This window comes from Culex pipiens, chromosome 2 (assembly GCF_016801865.2).
Source record: "Culex pipiens pallens isolate TS chromosome 2, TS_CPP_V2, whole genome shotgun sequence".
NCBI lineage: Eukaryota > Metazoa > Arthropoda > Insecta > Diptera > Culicidae > Culex > Culex pipiens.
The window spans coordinates 221,999,058-222,016,347 of NC_068938.1; the positions used below are offsets into that span (position 1 = coordinate 221,999,058).

The 17,290-nt window shown below is 39.5% G+C and overlaps 2 protein-coding genes across 2 annotated transcripts; both read left to right on the forward strand.

Annotated features, from left to right (window-relative positions):
* The first annotated feature begins 524 nt into the window (after positions 1 to 524).
* Positions 525 to 13,208, forward strand: LOC120423806 (pickpocket protein 28-like). Its single transcript, XM_039587723.2, has 6 exons — positions 525 to 937; positions 998 to 1,249; positions 1,312 to 1,753; positions 1,816 to 1,976; positions 12,413 to 12,781; positions 12,834 to 13,208. Exons 1-6 carry the CDS (start codon positions 747 to 749, stop codon positions 13,195 to 13,197), a joined length of 1,779 nt encoding a protein of 592 aa, XP_039443657.1. The 5' UTR covers positions 525 to 746; the 3' UTR covers positions 13,198 to 13,208.
* Positions 13,209 to 13,617: 409 nt separating this feature from the next.
* On the forward strand, positions 13,618 to 15,849 carry LOC120423805 (pickpocket protein 28-like). Its single transcript, XM_039587722.2, has 6 exons — positions 13,618 to 13,838; positions 13,898 to 14,149; positions 14,211 to 14,652; positions 14,757 to 14,917; positions 15,011 to 15,379; positions 15,432 to 15,849. The coding sequence occupies exons 1-6, from the start codon at positions 13,618 to 13,620 to the stop codon at positions 15,712 to 15,714; spliced, it is 1,728 nt and encodes a 575-aa protein (XP_039443656.1). The 3' UTR covers positions 15,715 to 15,849.
* Positions 15,850 to 17,290: the final 1,441 nt, after the last annotated feature.

The window sequence follows — 17,290 nt, forward strand, 5'->3', positions numbered from 1 at the left end:
CCATCGGCAAATGCATGTCTAATTTTATATATTTGGTGATAAACACAAAAATTCGTTTTTTGTGCTCGAGTTGGTATGAAAACCAGATTTTTATATAGTTTGTTATAGTTAATAAATTTAATCTATGGATTAATTTTCCAAAAAATATCCCGTTGGACATAATTTGTCATCGTTCAACATTTCTCTATCAATTAATCACACTATAGCAGATGATTTATAGCCGAGGACATCGCACATCCCAAAGCGTGCGCGCGTGCTCCTGCTGATGTAACCCAGGGAATTCCAACAAAGCAAGCCACATAAAACGCACCCACCCTTGGAATCCCGTCAATGAACTTCCATTGCTGGGCGGCGGTTGCTGCGACGCCTTTGACGTCTCTGGTGATTAGCGATTTGATGGGTTAATTAAATTAGCTGTACCAAAATATGATGACCTTCTGTACACACTTAATTGAAATTGTTGATTTTTGTTAAAATTAACATAACTATTTTAAAGTAAGGATATGAAAGGAAAATAACGACTGAATTTTTGATCTTTCTGGAAAGCAGTTGGACAAAAACTTTGTTAGATTTTATGAGTGTAATAACAGATATACAAATTACTGGGTTTACCACGTTTACCTGTGAGGAATTTACACACCCGTTACATTTCGGTGAGACGTCCCGTGGCGCGTGCTTACGGATAAAAAGAGAGTCCTTTCGCCGACCTCAGTTGGTGCGTTCGCGACACCGCCAGTGGACGCAAAATGTTCAACGTTACGCCCCAGCACGGCACGGATTCGCGCTCGGTGAGCAACTTTGAGCTGAAGGCGATCAACGCGATCGACAATCGGAAGCTCTGCCGTGGGTTCAAGAGTTTGTTCCTGGAGTACTGCTCGAACAGTACGATCCACGGGATCAAGTATTTTGGCTGCAAGCGACGAACCCTTTACGAGAAGTATGGGCAGGTGTGATTCTATGATGGAAGGTGGAATTATGGACTTTGAAATCTTTGCAGAATTTGGTGGATTGTGGTGTTCTTACTGTCAGTTTACGGTTGTGGTCGATTGATTCAGAATATCTACCGAAAATGGGACCAAACGCCGGTGATTGTGAGCTTCAACGAGAAGAGCACTCCGGTGTGGCAGATTCCGTTTCCGGCGGTGACGATCTGTCCGGAGACGAAGATGAAGTTACAGTATTTGAACTTTACCGCATCGTATCATATGCTGTTGAACGACACGGATGACGAAGCCATGGATGAGGATAGGTGATTTTATGAAGATATTTTTAAAATTTAATTTTTGGAGTTTCATTTGAACGTTTTTACAGTTTTAATCGACTTCGGGCGGTGGCCCAGGTTTGTGATGCGCACGTTCTTCAAGGAATTCCGTTGAATCAAACGTACGACAGTGCGTGTGTAGATTATCTCCGGAATATGTCGGTATCGCTGGACGAGATGCTAATGTATTGCAAGTGGCGAAACGATATGGACTTTTGTAACAACATTTTTACGGAGACTCTGACGGAAGAAGGACTTTGCTTTACGTTCAATGGGATAGCCGCGGATGACATGTTGAGGAAGGAGGAGTTGCACAAGGATTATGCTTACACGACGGAAAATAGGTCATCTATCCAGTGGACTCTGGAGAGTGGTTATCGGGAGGATGCAGCAATTGATACATATCCGTTGAGGGTTCTGGGAGCTGGGGCCAGGGCCGGGTTGAATATTTTGCTTCGATTGTACGAATACGATTTGGACTACTTGTGCAGGGTGAGTTAAGCCATCAAGTAGTCCATGAGTACCAATCTTAGTAAGCTTCTTTTTTCTTCAAGGGACCCGTGGTGGGTTTCAAAGTACTGCTGCATACTTCCAGCGAGTACCCGCAGGTATCCAAGCAGTACTTTCGCGTGCCACTCCAGCAAGAAGTTATCATCTCGGTTAAGCCCCAGATGATAACCACTTCCGACGGTTTACGTGACTACGCGCCGCACCGGTAAGAGGCTGTTTGTTTTCACTTTTCCACCTCCCCTTTTCCCAAACCATAATGCCCAAGTAACATTTTTTCCCAGGAGTTCTACAAGAGCTCTTCAAGATAGCTACAGCATAGCAGTTTGGACCGCGGTAGGATAAAATTCTCTTCAAAACTTCTTCAGGAGTTTGGAAGAGTACTTGAAGAGAATTTTATCCTACCGCGGTCCAAACTGCTATGCTGTAGCTATCTTGAAGAGCTCTTGTAGAACTCCTGGGAAAAAATGTTACTTGGGCATTATGGTTTGGGAAAAGGGGAGGTGGAAAAGTGAAAACAAACAGCCTCTTACCGGTGCGGCGCGTAGTCACGTAAACCGTCGGAAGTGGTTATCATCTGGGGCTTAACCGAGATGATAACTTCTTGCTGGAGTGGCACGCGAAAGTACTGCTTGGATACCTGCGGGTACTCGCTGGAAGTATGCAGCAGTACTTTGAAACCCACCACGGGTCCCTTGAAGAAAAAAGAAGCTTACTAAGATTGGTACTCATGGACTACTTGATGGCTTAACTCACCCTGCACAAGTAGTCCAAATCGTATTCGTACAATCGAAGCAAAATATTCAACCCAGCCCTGGCCCCAGCTCCCAGAACCCTCAACGGATATGTATCAATTGCTGCATCCTCCCGATAACCACTCTCCAGAGTCCACTGGATAGATGACCTATTTTCCGTCGTGTAAGCATAATCCTTGTGCAACTCCTCCTTCCTCAACATGTCATCCGCGGCTATCCCATTGAACGTAAAGCAAAGTCCTTCTTCCGTCAGAGTCTCCGTAAAAATGTTGTTACAAAAGTCCATATCGTTTCGCCACTTGCAATACATTAGCATCTCGTCCAGCGATACCGACATATTCCGGAGATAATCTACACACGCACTGTCGTACGTTTGATTCAACGGAATTCCTTGAAGAACGTGCGCATCACAAACCTGGGCCACCGCCCGAAGTCGATTAAAACTGTAAACGTTCAAATGAAACTCCAAAAATTAAATTTTAAAAATATCTTCATAAAATCACCTATCCTCATCCATGGCTTCGTCATCCGTGTCGTTCAACAGCATATGATACGATGCGGTAAAGTTCAAATACTGTAACTTCATCTTCGTCTCCGGACAGATCGTCACCGCCGGAAACGGAATCTGCCACACCGGAGTGCTCTTCTCGTTGAAGCTCACAATCACCGGCGTTTGGTCCCATTTTCGGTAGATATTCTGAATCAATCGACCACAACCGTAAACCGACAGTAAGAACACCACAATCCACCAAATTCTGCAAAGATTTCAAAGTCCATAAATCCACTATCCACCCAACAAAACACACCTGCCCATACTTCTCGTAAAGGGTTCGTCGCTTGCAGCCAAAATACTTGATCCCGTGGATCGTACTGTTCGAGCAGTACTCCAGGAACAAACTCTTGAACCCACGGCAGATCTTCCGATTGTCGATCGCGTTGATCGCCTTCAGCTCAAAGTTGCTCACCGAGCGCGAATCCGTGCCGTGCTGGGGCGTAACGTTGAACATTTTGCGTCCACTGGCGGTGCCGCGAACGCACCAACTGAGGTCGGCGAAAGGACTCTCTTTTTATCCGTAAGCACGCGCCACGGGACGTCTCACCGAAATGTAACGAGTGTGTAAATTCCCCACAGGTGAACGTGGTAAACCCAGTAATTTGCATGTCTGTTAGTACACTCATAAAAACTAACAAAGTTTCCGTCAAACTGCTTTCCAGAAAGATCAAAAATTCGATCGTTATTTTCCTTTCATATCCTTACTTTAAAATAGTTATGTTAATTTTAACAAAAATCAACAATTTCAATTCAGTGTATACAGAAGGTCATCAAATTTTGGTACAGCTAATTTAATTAACCCATCAAATCGCTAATCACCAGAGACGTCAAAGGCGTCGCAGCAACCGCCGCCCAGCAATGGAAGTTCATTGACGGGATTCCAAGGGTGGGTGCGTTTTATGCGGCTTGCTTTGTTGGAATTCCCTGGGTTACATCAGCAGGAGCACGCGCGCACGCTTTGGGATGTGCGATGTCCTCGGCTATAAATCATCTGCTATAGTGTGATTAATTGATAGAGAAAAGTTCAACGATAATTAATTATGTCCAACGGGATATTTTTTGGAAAATTAATCCATAGATTAAATTTATTAACTATAACAAACTATATAAAAATCTGGTTTTCATACCAACTCGAGCACAAAAAACGAATTTTTGTGTTTATCACCAAATATATAAAATTAGACATGCATTTGCCGATGGGTAGTTTATCATGAATTATGGCGATTGTTAATTTAAACTTTTTAAAGGTAGTAGTTATTTTGAGTTCATGGAATAACATGTTTTGAAAAAGTTGAATATTATATGATCATGAATCAAATTTTACAAGTACTTTTTTTCTAAAGAGCCCTCTAATAACCTACATGCGTTAGCTTTAAAATAAAATAATTTGAAAACTTATGAACCATAAAAAAAACTCATTCCCAAACAAGCCTCATTATGAAACATTAGATTATTTTTGGCAAAATATGTTCTTATCAGGTAAATAAACAGAACACCGTTACAATTTATCATAATTACAAATTATTTTAAGCGAAATCATGTAGTAGAACTGTAGCAAAGTCTAGCTAGAAAAAATACCATTGAAATAAAAACATAAAATTAGCATCAGTTGGTAACGAAACGGTTCTTTCCGGACAGGTGGTAATAACAAAACAGAAGTCATTTCAGTAGCAAGTTCTGTAAAAAATTCTGATCTTGTTGTTAGAAAATCATGTTCATCGGTATTAAGATGAAAAAATAACAACATCCCCAAAACATGAGCTAAAAATTGTTATTGAGCAGCATCTTATGTATAACAGAATTCAAAATAGTAGGCAATGAAAACTCAAGTTACGGCACTTGGGAAATCTGTAAAAAAAATAATAGTTAAATTCGTTTAATTTTCCGAACATTTTCTAGGTGTCTGCAACCCAATTTGTTATTACTTTTGCCTTTCTTACAAAAGAAAGGTTTAAGGTTTGCTTTTGGAAAAACGCTTTTCTCAGAAATCTTTAAAAAAAATCGTGCACGGTGAGGGGTCGTCCCAGAAAAAAATCCTATGTCTAATTTGAAGGTTTAGATGCGCTCTTTCGATTGAATTTTGGTCTGATTTTTGAGAGCTCTTTTTCTGAAATACTTGAGCGATGTCTGTATCCGCTCTTAAAAATTTGTGTCTTCCATCACTGAAAAACCGCTCGTAAAACCCACAATTTTTATATTTCAGATCTGTAGCCGTGGGGTCGGAGACGAACATTTTATTTTTCGATTCACAATTTTTGACCAGTAAATGTGGTCAAAGCCATTTTTAGAGGTATTTTTTGGACTATTTTACAGATAACACTGTCAAATTGAAAGAATTCAGTTTCAAACAAAAATCCATTCGAAAACATGCGCCATAAACTGCTTGGGCCCAAAATTTGAAGCTTTTCCAAAATGTATTTCCATAGATGTAGCCATATTAGTGTTTTTCGTCTTATTTTTACCCTATTTTTCCCATTAAATTTTTGGTTTTATACAAAATCATATTCTGAACATCAAATTCAAAGTCCCGGCTCGTTTTCACTAGAAAGATTGACAAGTCGTCAAGTCGAAGCATAAACGCCAGCACATTTACGCTTGCGCGTTTTACGCTGCGCGGAAAGTGTTATTTCTAGCTTCTCATATTAGATCGACAAAGTGCAATATCGATACATATTTTTTAAAGTTAATCATAGACTAACATTAAAGACTGAGTACCCTTTATTTTTTTTCTAATAATGTGAATAAAAAATAAAATCTGAATTAAATATAGAGCGTCCAATTTCCCGTCCCGGGAAAAAATTTCCCGGGAATTCCCGGGATTTCCCGGAAAAAAATATTTCCCGTTTCCCGGGAAATTTGTAAATTTCCCGGGAATTCCCGAAATTCAAGCGGAAGTATACATTTTCCTAACTTTTTGGCACCAATATTTTGAAAATATACAAGAAAAATTAATGAGAGAACCTTATTTGATTTTATTAATTTCAATCGACTATTCATAATGAACTAATAAGCTTGTCTATAAATTGCATATCAAGGTTTGATTCAGATATTATTTATTTTGGAGCATTCGCAACTAGGAATACTGTTTGCTTACATGTTGGGCAACAAAACATACGATATTATGAAATGAATATTAACTATTTTATTTTTGACAACCTATTTAAACGATTTTCTTGTTATATAATTTTAAAATAAGATAGTTACCTTTTCCGGCCAAGATTAAATTTGATATTTGTTCAACAATTTTGATTACCTTAACCAAAATGGATCGAAATTGCATTGATATAATGAAACTTAAAAAAAGTTCAAAAGTACAGTTTGAAGTTATAGATTTATGAAGCACGTGAGCTACCAAGGGCGTAAGAGGGTTATATATGAAAAAAATATTGTGTATTTTCAACCACTTCTACACTTTGAAAATATTTAATATACCTAAAATCATATCATAAATGAAACCATGAAAATCGTTAGAAAACAACTTCGTATAATATGAAATTTACCCAAAGAATGCAACCATATTTCAAAAACTCGCTTCATATATTTTGAGTTGTGATTTCATTGAATAGTGTTTCAAGTAAAAAAGCGCTGCAAATTAGAGTTTTAAGGCAAATTTAATGATTTGCCATGATATTATTTCTGCAAGATTTTTTTTTTCGTTTAACTTTATGGTCACTAAGACAAATTTAAAACACTTTTATGGTTGTGGAGCATAGATTTACACTGTTCAGACACTTTGATTAAACAAATACTATTTTTTTTTATTTACTACGATTTAAAGTCAGCATATTTTTTTTATATTTTCTAAAAGTTGGATGTTTTTTTACAAGCATTCAAGCCATTAATTGATCATCACACTTATTTTGACCTATTTTGACCATTAACATTAAGGTTGCTGTTCTATACAATTGCGTTGCAAAATATTGATCAGAAACAGGATCAGAATAATGTTGGTTAAATTTCAAATTTCCCGGGAATTCCCGGGAGATAAAAAGATTCGAAGCTTAAGGTGAAATTCTCACTGTGTGGTATCATTATATTTCTGAAAAATTAATTGCACCAATATATTTTTCGGAGTTTCATCATTTTGTAAGAAAGGTTCTATTTCACCTCTGGTGATATTAAATCGGGTTTTTATTTAGGTAAATATGGGAAAAACTATTGGACAGTTTTGACCAATTTTGTCAAGAACATAAATGTGGCCACGTGGTCTATAAACGTAACCTTAATAAAATTTTAAAGTTTTTTTTTTAATTATTGATTGAAGATTCTAAGCATCCGTTGATTGATAAGATTGATTGATTCTAAGTATCCGTAATCCGATTTGTTATATTTATTTTAAATTCTGAAAGGCATGACTGGAACTATGGAATTTTTTTTCCATGGGCATTATTTTGGCCATATAATTTGGTCTTAAGAACCTAAAATTATACTTTCATAAAAAAATCAAAGCTGATTTTTTTGTGTCATTGTTATACCCTTCAAGTTTTTCAATATTTTGTTCGAAAATTATTTTTTATAATGATAAAATTTTGGGAAAAATTAAATGTATTTTAAATTTACAATTTTGATTTACTTGTCTGCTTTCTTTTAAATTGTACATTTTTCAAATGATGAAAAAAGTTTGTAAGCAGTCTTCCATTGTTTACTGATTTTGTCCAGCATTCGAAAAAATGTAGTAATAAATTTAGTAAATATTTAAGTAAATATAGTGAGCTAATATGTAATAATCAAAAGCAATATCAAGAGCAGGAACATTTTTTTCTTTGTTATTGGATTTCTTGTAATATTTTTTGATACCAGCATGAGTTATTTTTCGATCAAATGAAAGCTTTTATTTTGTATTATTATAAAAGCTTGATCTATACAAAATTTAAAAAAAATATCATTCCAAAACAGTTTTTCTTGTGCCTTCAGGTCAAAGGTAAAATAAAATGTATACACAAAATAAAATTGACAAAATGTAGGAAGGTCTAATATTTAAGTGATTATCTATATTTCTTGTCCATATGAACTTAAGTTTTCAAACTATCCTAGAGTACCATGCGTCTCCACAAATGACACATCAAATTTAATTATGCATGATTAACATGTACCTTCAAGTTAATTTATTTACCAAATTTGAGTTGATATGTGGGTCTCGTGGCGCAGGGGTAGCGGCTTCGGCTGCCGATCCCGATGATGCTATGAGACGCGGGTTCGATTCCCGCCTTATCCACTGAGCTTCTATCGGATGGTGAAGTAAAACGTCGGTCCCGGTTTCTCCTGTCTCGTCAGAGGCGCTGGAGCAGAAATCCCACGTTAGAGGAAGGCCATGCCCCGGGGGGCGTAGTGCCAATAGTTTCGTTTCGTTTCGAGTTGATATGGCAATTTACATTCTGCTTTGCTGTTGAATCGCTAAGTGACAATAAACAATTATGAAAAAAAATATTTTTACTATTAAATTGATTTTGCAAGTTAAGTTAATTTCTGAAAAAAATATCTAAATGTTGATTTTTGCTTCACAAAGTATTTAAAATTTGCAAACAAAAAATCTTTAATTCGACATTTAACAAATATCATTAAGGGTCATTTAAATTAATACAGAAAACAAACTAGAACATCTAAAAAAACAATATTGATCAACCATATAACGTCATGATTCGAAATCCGGACACTTAGTAGCATATCATTTTTGTTATAGCTGGCAAAAAATCATGTAATAAGTTGGAAATGTAGAAATATCATCAGGATGTAGTAGAAACAGTCACTTTCAAGAAAATGCATGCAAAATATGTCTTTTCTAACAATTTTTCATCAGAATTTTAAAATTAAAATGACTTGTTGTGCTTCGAATCCCGGACACTGATAAAAGCTGATTCGAAATCCGGACACTTTTGCTTCGAATTCCGGACACTCGATTTTACTTATGAATCGCACAAATTTGGCCTGAAATGTTAGTGAAAGGCATTCTTTAGGTCTCAAATAAGTTGTTAACATCAAAACAATTGATATTTTATATAAAAATTTGCTAGAATTTAAGAAAATCGAAACCATAAATTTCTGCTTTGCCTTCCCGGTGCAACGAACGCCTATGAAATATTTCAAGTGAAATGTTTCGCATTTTTGGTAAACTTATAATTTTATTGTATTTTATTGTTTTTGCATTAACTACAGCGTTCAAATAAACTTTAAATAAAAGTTGATGTTGGAATTCATCATATAACACAGTTTTGAAATTCATAATGTGAACTTATATCCTAATAATTGATAAAACAAGATGAAGTGTCCGGGTTTCGAAGCGTCCGGGAATTCGAATCATGACGTTACTTCATGTTAATGATTCATAACCGTTAATCACTTCCGGCTGTCACCGGTTCCCTCCTCGCACAGCATCCAAATCTCTCAAACACAAAACCCGACAACGAAAAATTCCCCGCCGGTCAAATTTCGCACCCAGCATCGTCGCAATCTCCAACCGCCAAGGCGGCCTCCTACGATGGATGATTCATTCCGATACGCTGCCAACAACGTCCAGAACATCGTCAGCCGTTACCAACTTGTCACATCATCCCTTTTTTTGTTGTTTCCTCTTGCTCGAATCCCCTAATCACGTTAGCCGTGACTTACGGCTCTTGTCTCGATCACGACCACGATGAAAATGGCACATCCGGTCATATCGAAACAAAAAAAAATAGAGAGTGATCCCAGAATTCTTCCCCTCGCCGAGGGTCCGAAGAAGGTCGAGCCAGAAAAAAAACTTTTAACAATCGTTCAAGAAAAAATAACCCGCATTCTTGCTCGATTCTCCCGTTTTACTTTTTTCAATTTCTTCTGTACTTGTTATTTTTGTGCGCAATATAAATCAGTCCTCTCACGTTTTTCTTCGAGGCTTCTTGGAGGTTGTGGTCTTGTTGTCCCCCTCTCCTAACTCTTCATACATATTTATTCCCGCCGTTCAAACTGTTGACGCGCGCGGCTCTGATGCTTCTTCCCATTATTACACTGCACTCAGGAGGGTCTTTGGCGACCTCACGTGGACCCACACCCCTATGTCGGTTGCCGACCATGCGACATGCATGCGACTATTATGTGCGCCCGACCGTGCCCTACGGCACTGTTAAAAATTGTGAGTTTTAAAAACTTTTAAATGACTTATAAAATGAGAAACGTTTAAAATGCGCGTATAGCACATCCTGCTAGCGCACGCGATTTTCCCAACAAATGGCATGGGTTTGATTCCAGTCCAATCGCGTCTTTTTAGGCATTTTTTTTTTCGCTGTGACCCGACGACCACCGACCGACCGCCAAACGACACGATTTGATGTGTGTCTTCAATTACGGCGCACACACTCTCACACACGCGCGTCACAGTAGGCTGACTCTCTCTCTTTCCCCTATCTCTCCCCGGCGAACCCAAACGCGCAATCGAAGCACAATCCGAAGCCAGAAGCACACAGACACGAAGAAGAAGACGAAGAAGGCGAAGAGAAAGAAGCATAAAAGCAGGACTTACGGGTTCCAGCTCGGCGCGCAGCTTGCTTTGGCTCGGATCGTGGGAAAAAATATTTTTCTCATGGTTTCGAAAAATGCGAACAGCTTGCTGCCATTACCGCTCTCGGCCTACTATGTGTGTGTGTGTGTGTGTATGTGTAGCCGGAAAGGGGCTTCGTGGAGCGCGAAACGCGTGAAGAGGGTTGGTTGGGAGTTTTGTAGCATGTGCGCCCTCCAGCGTTCTAATTGGAATTAATAACAGCTGCCGGTTTTTTGCGAATGCTCTTTTTTCGCGATTTTTTGACGTTTGGTGAGTGCGCGGAGGAGATTGGGCGGAAAAACAACATTTTCGCTACCGATCTTTTTTTTTTTTTTGTTTCGAGGATCGCCGAGGAGCTTTTTTCAAGAGCAAAGTGAAGAGTTGGGTGGAGAATGCTCAAGGTCAAGGGGGAAATTGTTTCGGATCGTGAGAATGATAAGAGAGGAAGGTTTTTTGTTTTATGAAATGTTTGATTGTATTTTCAAGTGATTTTTTGATTTTGTTTTGTCTTTTTTGCTTATATAATCACAGAAATTGCGCAAACTGCGCAATTTGTAAACAATCTTAAGTCTTATTCGAACAAACATCTAGGTTTCTTAGAGGCTAAAATTTTCTGAGCTAAATGCAGAAATAAAAAGGCTTTTTCAGCGCGCGAAAAAGTACTAACAAAAATGCTTAAGGCCTATTCCCTAAAGAACGTTTAATATCACAAACTCTCTAGCGCGCACATTTGAAGTGCGCGTGCAAAAGTGTCCTACTTGCTATTAAAGCTATACCCATACGATACGATTGATATATTGTGTTGATTTTTTGTTTAAAAAGTTGATTTGTTGTCTTGTTGTCTCTTGAGATCTCTGGATTGAGGAATTTGGTTGCGTTGAGTGATAAGTCTTGCTTCACTGGTACCGGTTTCACGGTGGAGTTTCAGATTTACCACGGCCTCCAGACGGATTCCTGAATCTTGAGCAGGGATTGTTGGGACTCGCTGCCGGTGGACGAGCACTCGCTGGGGTTGGGCGACGGGCTGTTGGGGTTGCCACTGCCGGAACGGAACGACTGCGGGGTCAGAGGCATCTGGTAGGACTGCAGATCGGCAGCGGAAGCGGACGAGGATGAGCTGGAGAAGGGCGAGATCGGCGGGCTCTGGAGGTTCTGTTCGCACTGGACGGACAGCGGGCTAACTTTGTCCAGATCGTTCAGGCGGTGTCCGAGGTGGGTCATTAGCTTGGTTCCGAGCTTGATGTCGACTCCGGAGGTGGAGGCCAGGCAGCGGGACACTTCGTTGGCGGCATGAGTGAATCCGGCGCGGTAGTCCATGAGTACCAATCTTAGTAAGCTTCTTTTTTCTTCAAGGGACCCGTGGTGGGTTTCAAAGTACTGCTGCATACTTCCAGCGAGTACCCGCAGGTATCCAAGCAGTACTTTCGCGTGCCACTCCAGCAAGAAGTTATCATCTCGGTTAAGCCCCAGATGATAACCACTTCCGACGGTTTACGTGACTACGCGCCGCACCGGTAAGAGGCTGTTTGTTTTCACTTTTCCACCTCCCCTTTTCCCAAACCATAATGCCCAAGTAACATTTTTTCCCAGGAGTTCTACAAGAGCTCTTCAAGATAGCTACAGCATAGCAGTTTGGACCGCGGTAGGATAAAATTCTCTTCAAAACTTCTTCAGGAGTTTGGAAGAGTACTTGAAGAGAATTTTATCCTACCGCGGTCCAAACTGCTATGCTGTAGCTATCTTGAAGAGCTCTTGTAGAACTCCTGGGAAAAAATGTTACTTGGGTGATAACACGATAAATCTTTTCTGCCCGCGTGTGACTTAAGCCGACAGTGCTACTTTAACCACGAGCGCCGGCTTAAGTACTTCCAGGTGTACACGCAGCAAAACTGTGAACTAGAGTGCATCACCAACTATACGCTCAGGTCGTGTGGGTGTGTCAAGTTCTCGATGCCCCGCGATGACCGGACGGAGGTCTGCGGGGCCAGCAAGATCGAGTGCTACAACGAGGCCGAGGATGAGCTGCTCAGCCAGGAGCTCAAGTACAGCGTGGACAAGAGTTACGATTTTCGCGCCAAATGTGACTGCCTCCCGGCGTGCACCTCTGTGCAGTACGATGCCGAAATATCCCAGGCCGACTTCAACTGGAAGAACTTGTTCATGGCGTACAAAAGCCCCATGGACGAATTCCCAGGGTAATTCATATACAATCAATTAGCCCCCAATTTTAAACCAATTCCCTTCCAGAGTTCAACTGTCCCGCCTGACAATCTACTTCAAGGAAGCCCAGTTCATAACCTCCAAACGCAGTGAGCTGTACGGAGTGACGGACTTCCTGGCCAACTGCGGTGGTCTACTGGGACTGTTTATGGGCGTGAGCCTGCTGAGCCTGGCGGAAATCATCTACTTTTGCTCGATTCGACCGTTTGTCATTCTGCGGGGCACGACGCGATCCAAGCAGGCGCCAGCACAGGTTCAGCCGATGGCACCCTCGCTGTACGTGTTCGACATGGACAAACCGAAGGAGGCGTTTTTGCGGCGGGGATCGAAGAGTCCCACGTTGACGAAACAAGATGAGGGGAAGGAGGTTGAGAAGCCAAAGGATTGCTGAGGATTTATAAAATGTGATAAATTGTTGCCAATGCATTTACTTCATTCACTTTTTGATGTTGATTCGGTATTTTTGACTATGAAATTTTGAAACAGTCTCCTATTATTCATAACAGTTTCATTCATAAAGACGGTTATATCTTGTAAACTTCATAATGAAATAAACTTGCAGAGAAAAGTAAACAGGAAATGTATTATTGTTGTAGAAAGGCGGTAAAATAACCTTGCTTTCATCGTGCAGTATGCGGTTGCTGACGATATTGCAAAACAGTTGTTTTCATCTAGCTCTGGTTGAAATGTTTCTAATCTAATTGTCGTTGATTCAAACCATTCAGCGTTATCAGTTGGTATCCCTGATGTCTGTGCATATATAAAAAGCAATCTAAAGAAGCTTCAAGCAAGATCTAGTTTAGCTTGTTTAATGATCAGTCTAAAAGAGATGCTTGATAGTGTCACGATGGAGAGGTACAGCAAAGAACATGTTATAACTATGTTCAACGTGAAACAACAAGTCAAAGTTAAAGTAAAGCAGCATCGAATCTGTCACTTTGATCTAAGGCGATTGTTGCAAGACTATTGTTCAAACAGTACAATTCATGGAATCAAGTATTTTAGTTGCAAGCAACGAACTGTTCTTGAAAGGTAGTGAATAATAAATAAATCACAGTTAGAAGATTTTATAAACTTTTGAGTAATTTTAGAATATGGTGGATTGCAGTGTTTCTTCTTTCAATCTTCGGCTGTGGCCAGTTGATTATCAACATCTACCGCAAGTGGGACCAAAGTCCAGTTATTCTATCATTTAACGAGCGGAGTACTCCGGTGTGGCAGATTCCGTTTCCGGCGGTGACAATCTGTCCGGAGACGAAGATGAAGTCACAGTATTTGAACTTTACCGCATCGTATCATATGCTGCTGAACGACACGGATGACGAGGCCATGGATGAGGATAGGTGATTTTCTGGAAATGTTTTTAAACTTGATTTTTGGAGTTTCTTTTGATCGTTTTTTCAGTTTTAATCGACTTCGGGCGGTGGCCCAGGTTTGTGATGCACACGTTCTTAAAGGAATTCCGTTGAATCAAACGTACGACAGTGCGTGTGTGGATTATCTCCGTAACATATCAGTATCGCTGGACGAGATGCTAATGTACTGCAAGTGGCGAAACGATATGGACTTTTGTAACAACATTTTTACGGAGACTCTGACAGAGGAAGGTCTTTGCTTTACGTTCAACGGAATCGCTGCGGATGACATGCTGAGGAAGGAGGAACTGCACAAGGATTATGCTTACACGACGGAAAATAGGTCATCCATCCAGTGGACTCTGGAGAATGGTTATCGGGAGGATGCAGCAATTGATACATATCCGTTGAGAGTGCTGGGAGCTGGGGCCAGGGCTGGGTTGAATATCTTACTTCGATTGTACGAATACGATTTGGACTATTTGTGCAGGGTGAGTTAAACCATCAAGTAGTCCGCGAAAGTCCTTCAACAAGCAAGGACTACTTGATCGTTACTCATGAGTACCAATCTTAGTAAGCTTCTTTTCTCTTCAAGGGACCCGTGGTGGGCTTCAAAGTACTGCTGCATACTTCCAGCGAGTACCCGCAGGTATCCAAGCAGTACTTTCGCGTGCCACTCCAGCAAGAAGTTATCATCTCGGTTAAGCCCCAGATGATAACCACTTCCGACGGTTTACGTGACTACGCGCCGCACCGGTAAGAGGCTGTTTGTTTTCACTTTTTCACCTCCCCTTTTTCCATACCATAATGATAACGCGATAAATCTTTTCCGCTCGCGTGTGACTTAAGCCGACAGTGCTACTTTAACCACGAGCGCCGGCTTAAGTACTTCCAGGTGTACACGCAGCAAAACTGCGAACTCGAGTGCATCACCAACTATACGCTGAGGTCGTGTGGGTGTGTCAAGTTCTCGATGCCCCGCGATGACCGGACGGAGGTCTGCGGGGCCAGCAAGATCGAGTGCTACAACGAGGCTGAGGATGAGCTGCTCAGTCAGGAGGTCAAGTACAGCGTGGACAAGAGTTACGATTTTCGCGCCAAATGTGACTGTCTTCCGGCGTGCACCTCGGTGCAGTACGATGCCGAAATATCCCAGGCCGACTTCAACTGGAAGAACTTGTTTATGGCGTACAAAAGTCCCTTGGATGAATTTCCAGGGTAATTCTTATTCAATCAATTAGCCCCCAATTTTTAACCCATTCCCTTCCAGAGTCCAACTGTCCCGCCTAACAATCTACTTCAAGGAAGCCCAGTTCATAACCTCCAAACGCAGCGAGCTGTACGGAGTGACGGACTTTCTCGCCAACTGCGGTGGCCTACTGGGACTGTTTATGGGAGTGAGCCTGCTGAGCCTTGTGGAAATCCTTTACTTCTGTCTGATTCGACCGTGTTCGATCTTGAGAAGTTCGACGCGGTCGAAGCAAGCTGATTGCAAACAACCTGTACTGCAAAGCACTGAATCAACCAGACATGTCATATGGACGAGATTTTGATAAACAACTACAATTATACTTTTTGGATATGTTCTGACATTTTCAGTCCATTGGATAGTTAATCATGTGAACAATAGAATTAAGTATGCTATATATATATACATCATTATTTAACTCAGTTTGAAATAAAGTAGCTATTTTAGGATAAGTATTATGACTTTCATATAACCTGAAAGATTGAAATCAAAAACATTTGTCTCAAATTCGGTTAGGGCTTTTTAAGCAGCAATACTAAAGTCGCCCATATAAGATTTTTAAGTTTATACTTGTGAAAGAGTTCTCATTGCCCAAAACAAATAATTCGTTTTTCCATACAAGTCTCCATACAATTTTGGGGGATGGGCATACTAAATGGGTATGTAAATGTATGAAATTCTGAAAAAGACTTTCTGATGGATTTGGTGTCTTCGGCAAAGTTGTAGGTTATGATTAGGACTTTTCGGAAAAAATGGGAAAAAATAACTATAAGTTGAATTTCCAAAATACGTTATTTTCAATTTTCAAAATTTGTGATGTATTTTAGGGGACTAAAAATTACATCTTCTGAGCAAAAACGGGTTTAGGAGATATATTTATTTGGAAAACATCGAAAACTTAGGCAAAAAACATATTAAAAAAATGCTTCAACCAGAATCGAATTTGCATTCGAAAAACACTTATCTTTTTTTGATAAAATTTAAAGTTTTCAAGTATTAGTTACCGTCATCAAGGCTGACATTGGGTCTGGGGGCCGAGATTGGGTCATACAAAAATGCTGAAATTTGTATGTCACCCCTGATTACGGTATTCTAAGGCTTAACAATATTTTTGCAAAGCTGAAAAAAATCTACAAATGACTTTCTGGAACTTTGAAAATCTGGCAATTAATTTCTGAGATACAGCCTCAAAAAAAAATCACATCGATGTAAATGACTTTTTATAAGTTTCACTTAATTCTTCTTTAATTAATTTTCAACTGATGAAATTTTCTATTCTATTTAATAAAAATATTTCGAAATTGTTCAAATTTTGTCTAAAATATGAAATTAGGAATAATATCTATTTGTTTATGTGGGATACCGGTAATTAGCCCTTTCGGAGGGGTAATAAAACACACGATTAACACGCAACGAATTAAAACAGTTTATCTTTTCAAAAGTAAACCTCGATTCTTATAATTTGAAATTATTTTTTTTGCTTAAAATATCAGAACATTTCACAAAAATCAACGCACTATGGCTCACAAGATGTCTTTCTAGGCCCCTAAATCACAAAAAAAATCAAAAATTTAGAGTCAAGGGACATAAGCTTCAAAAAATAATTTGCAACGGTCTTAGTAAAGTAATAGGCAAACAATCGGTTTTTTCTGTGAACCTATTTTTAAGAAGAGTCCTAATCACAACCTTCAACTTTGCCGAAAACAAAAAACTCGATCAGAAATTTTCTTCTCAAGATGAAGAATTTAATGTTACATACACATTTTGTATAACCAGACTTCAAATTGTATGGAGTTCAAATTGTATGAAAAAAATATTGATACAAAATGATTTCTTTTGACATAAGGAAAAGCAAAATTTCGTCTCCTATGACTTGATTT

Excerpts from the sequence above, each read along its gene's own strand:
- LOC120423805 (XM_039587722.2), top strand. The coding sequence starts at position 13,618 with ATGATCAGTCTAAAAGAGATGCTTGATAGTGTCACGATGGAGAGGTAC. Across the intron at positions 14,150-14,210 it reads GAGGCCATGGATGAGGATAG|TTTTAATCGACTTCGGGCGG; the intron begins GTGATTTTCTGG and ends TCGTTTTTTCAG. Across the intron at positions 14,653-14,756 it reads ATTTGGACTATTTGTGCAGG|GGACCCGTGGTGGGCTTCAA; the intron begins GTGAGTTAAACC and ends TTTCTCTTCAAG.
- LOC120423806 (XM_039587723.2), top strand. The coding sequence starts at position 747 with ATGTTCAACGTTACGCCCCAGCACGGCACGGATTCGCGCTCGGTGAGC. Across the intron at positions 1,250-1,311 it reads GAAGCCATGGATGAGGATAG|TTTTAATCGACTTCGGGCGG; the intron begins GTGATTTTATGA and ends ACGTTTTTACAG. Across the intron at positions 12,782-12,833 it reads CCCATGGACGAATTCCCAGG|AGTTCAACTGTCCCGCCTGA; the intron begins GTAATTCATATA and ends ATTCCCTTCCAG.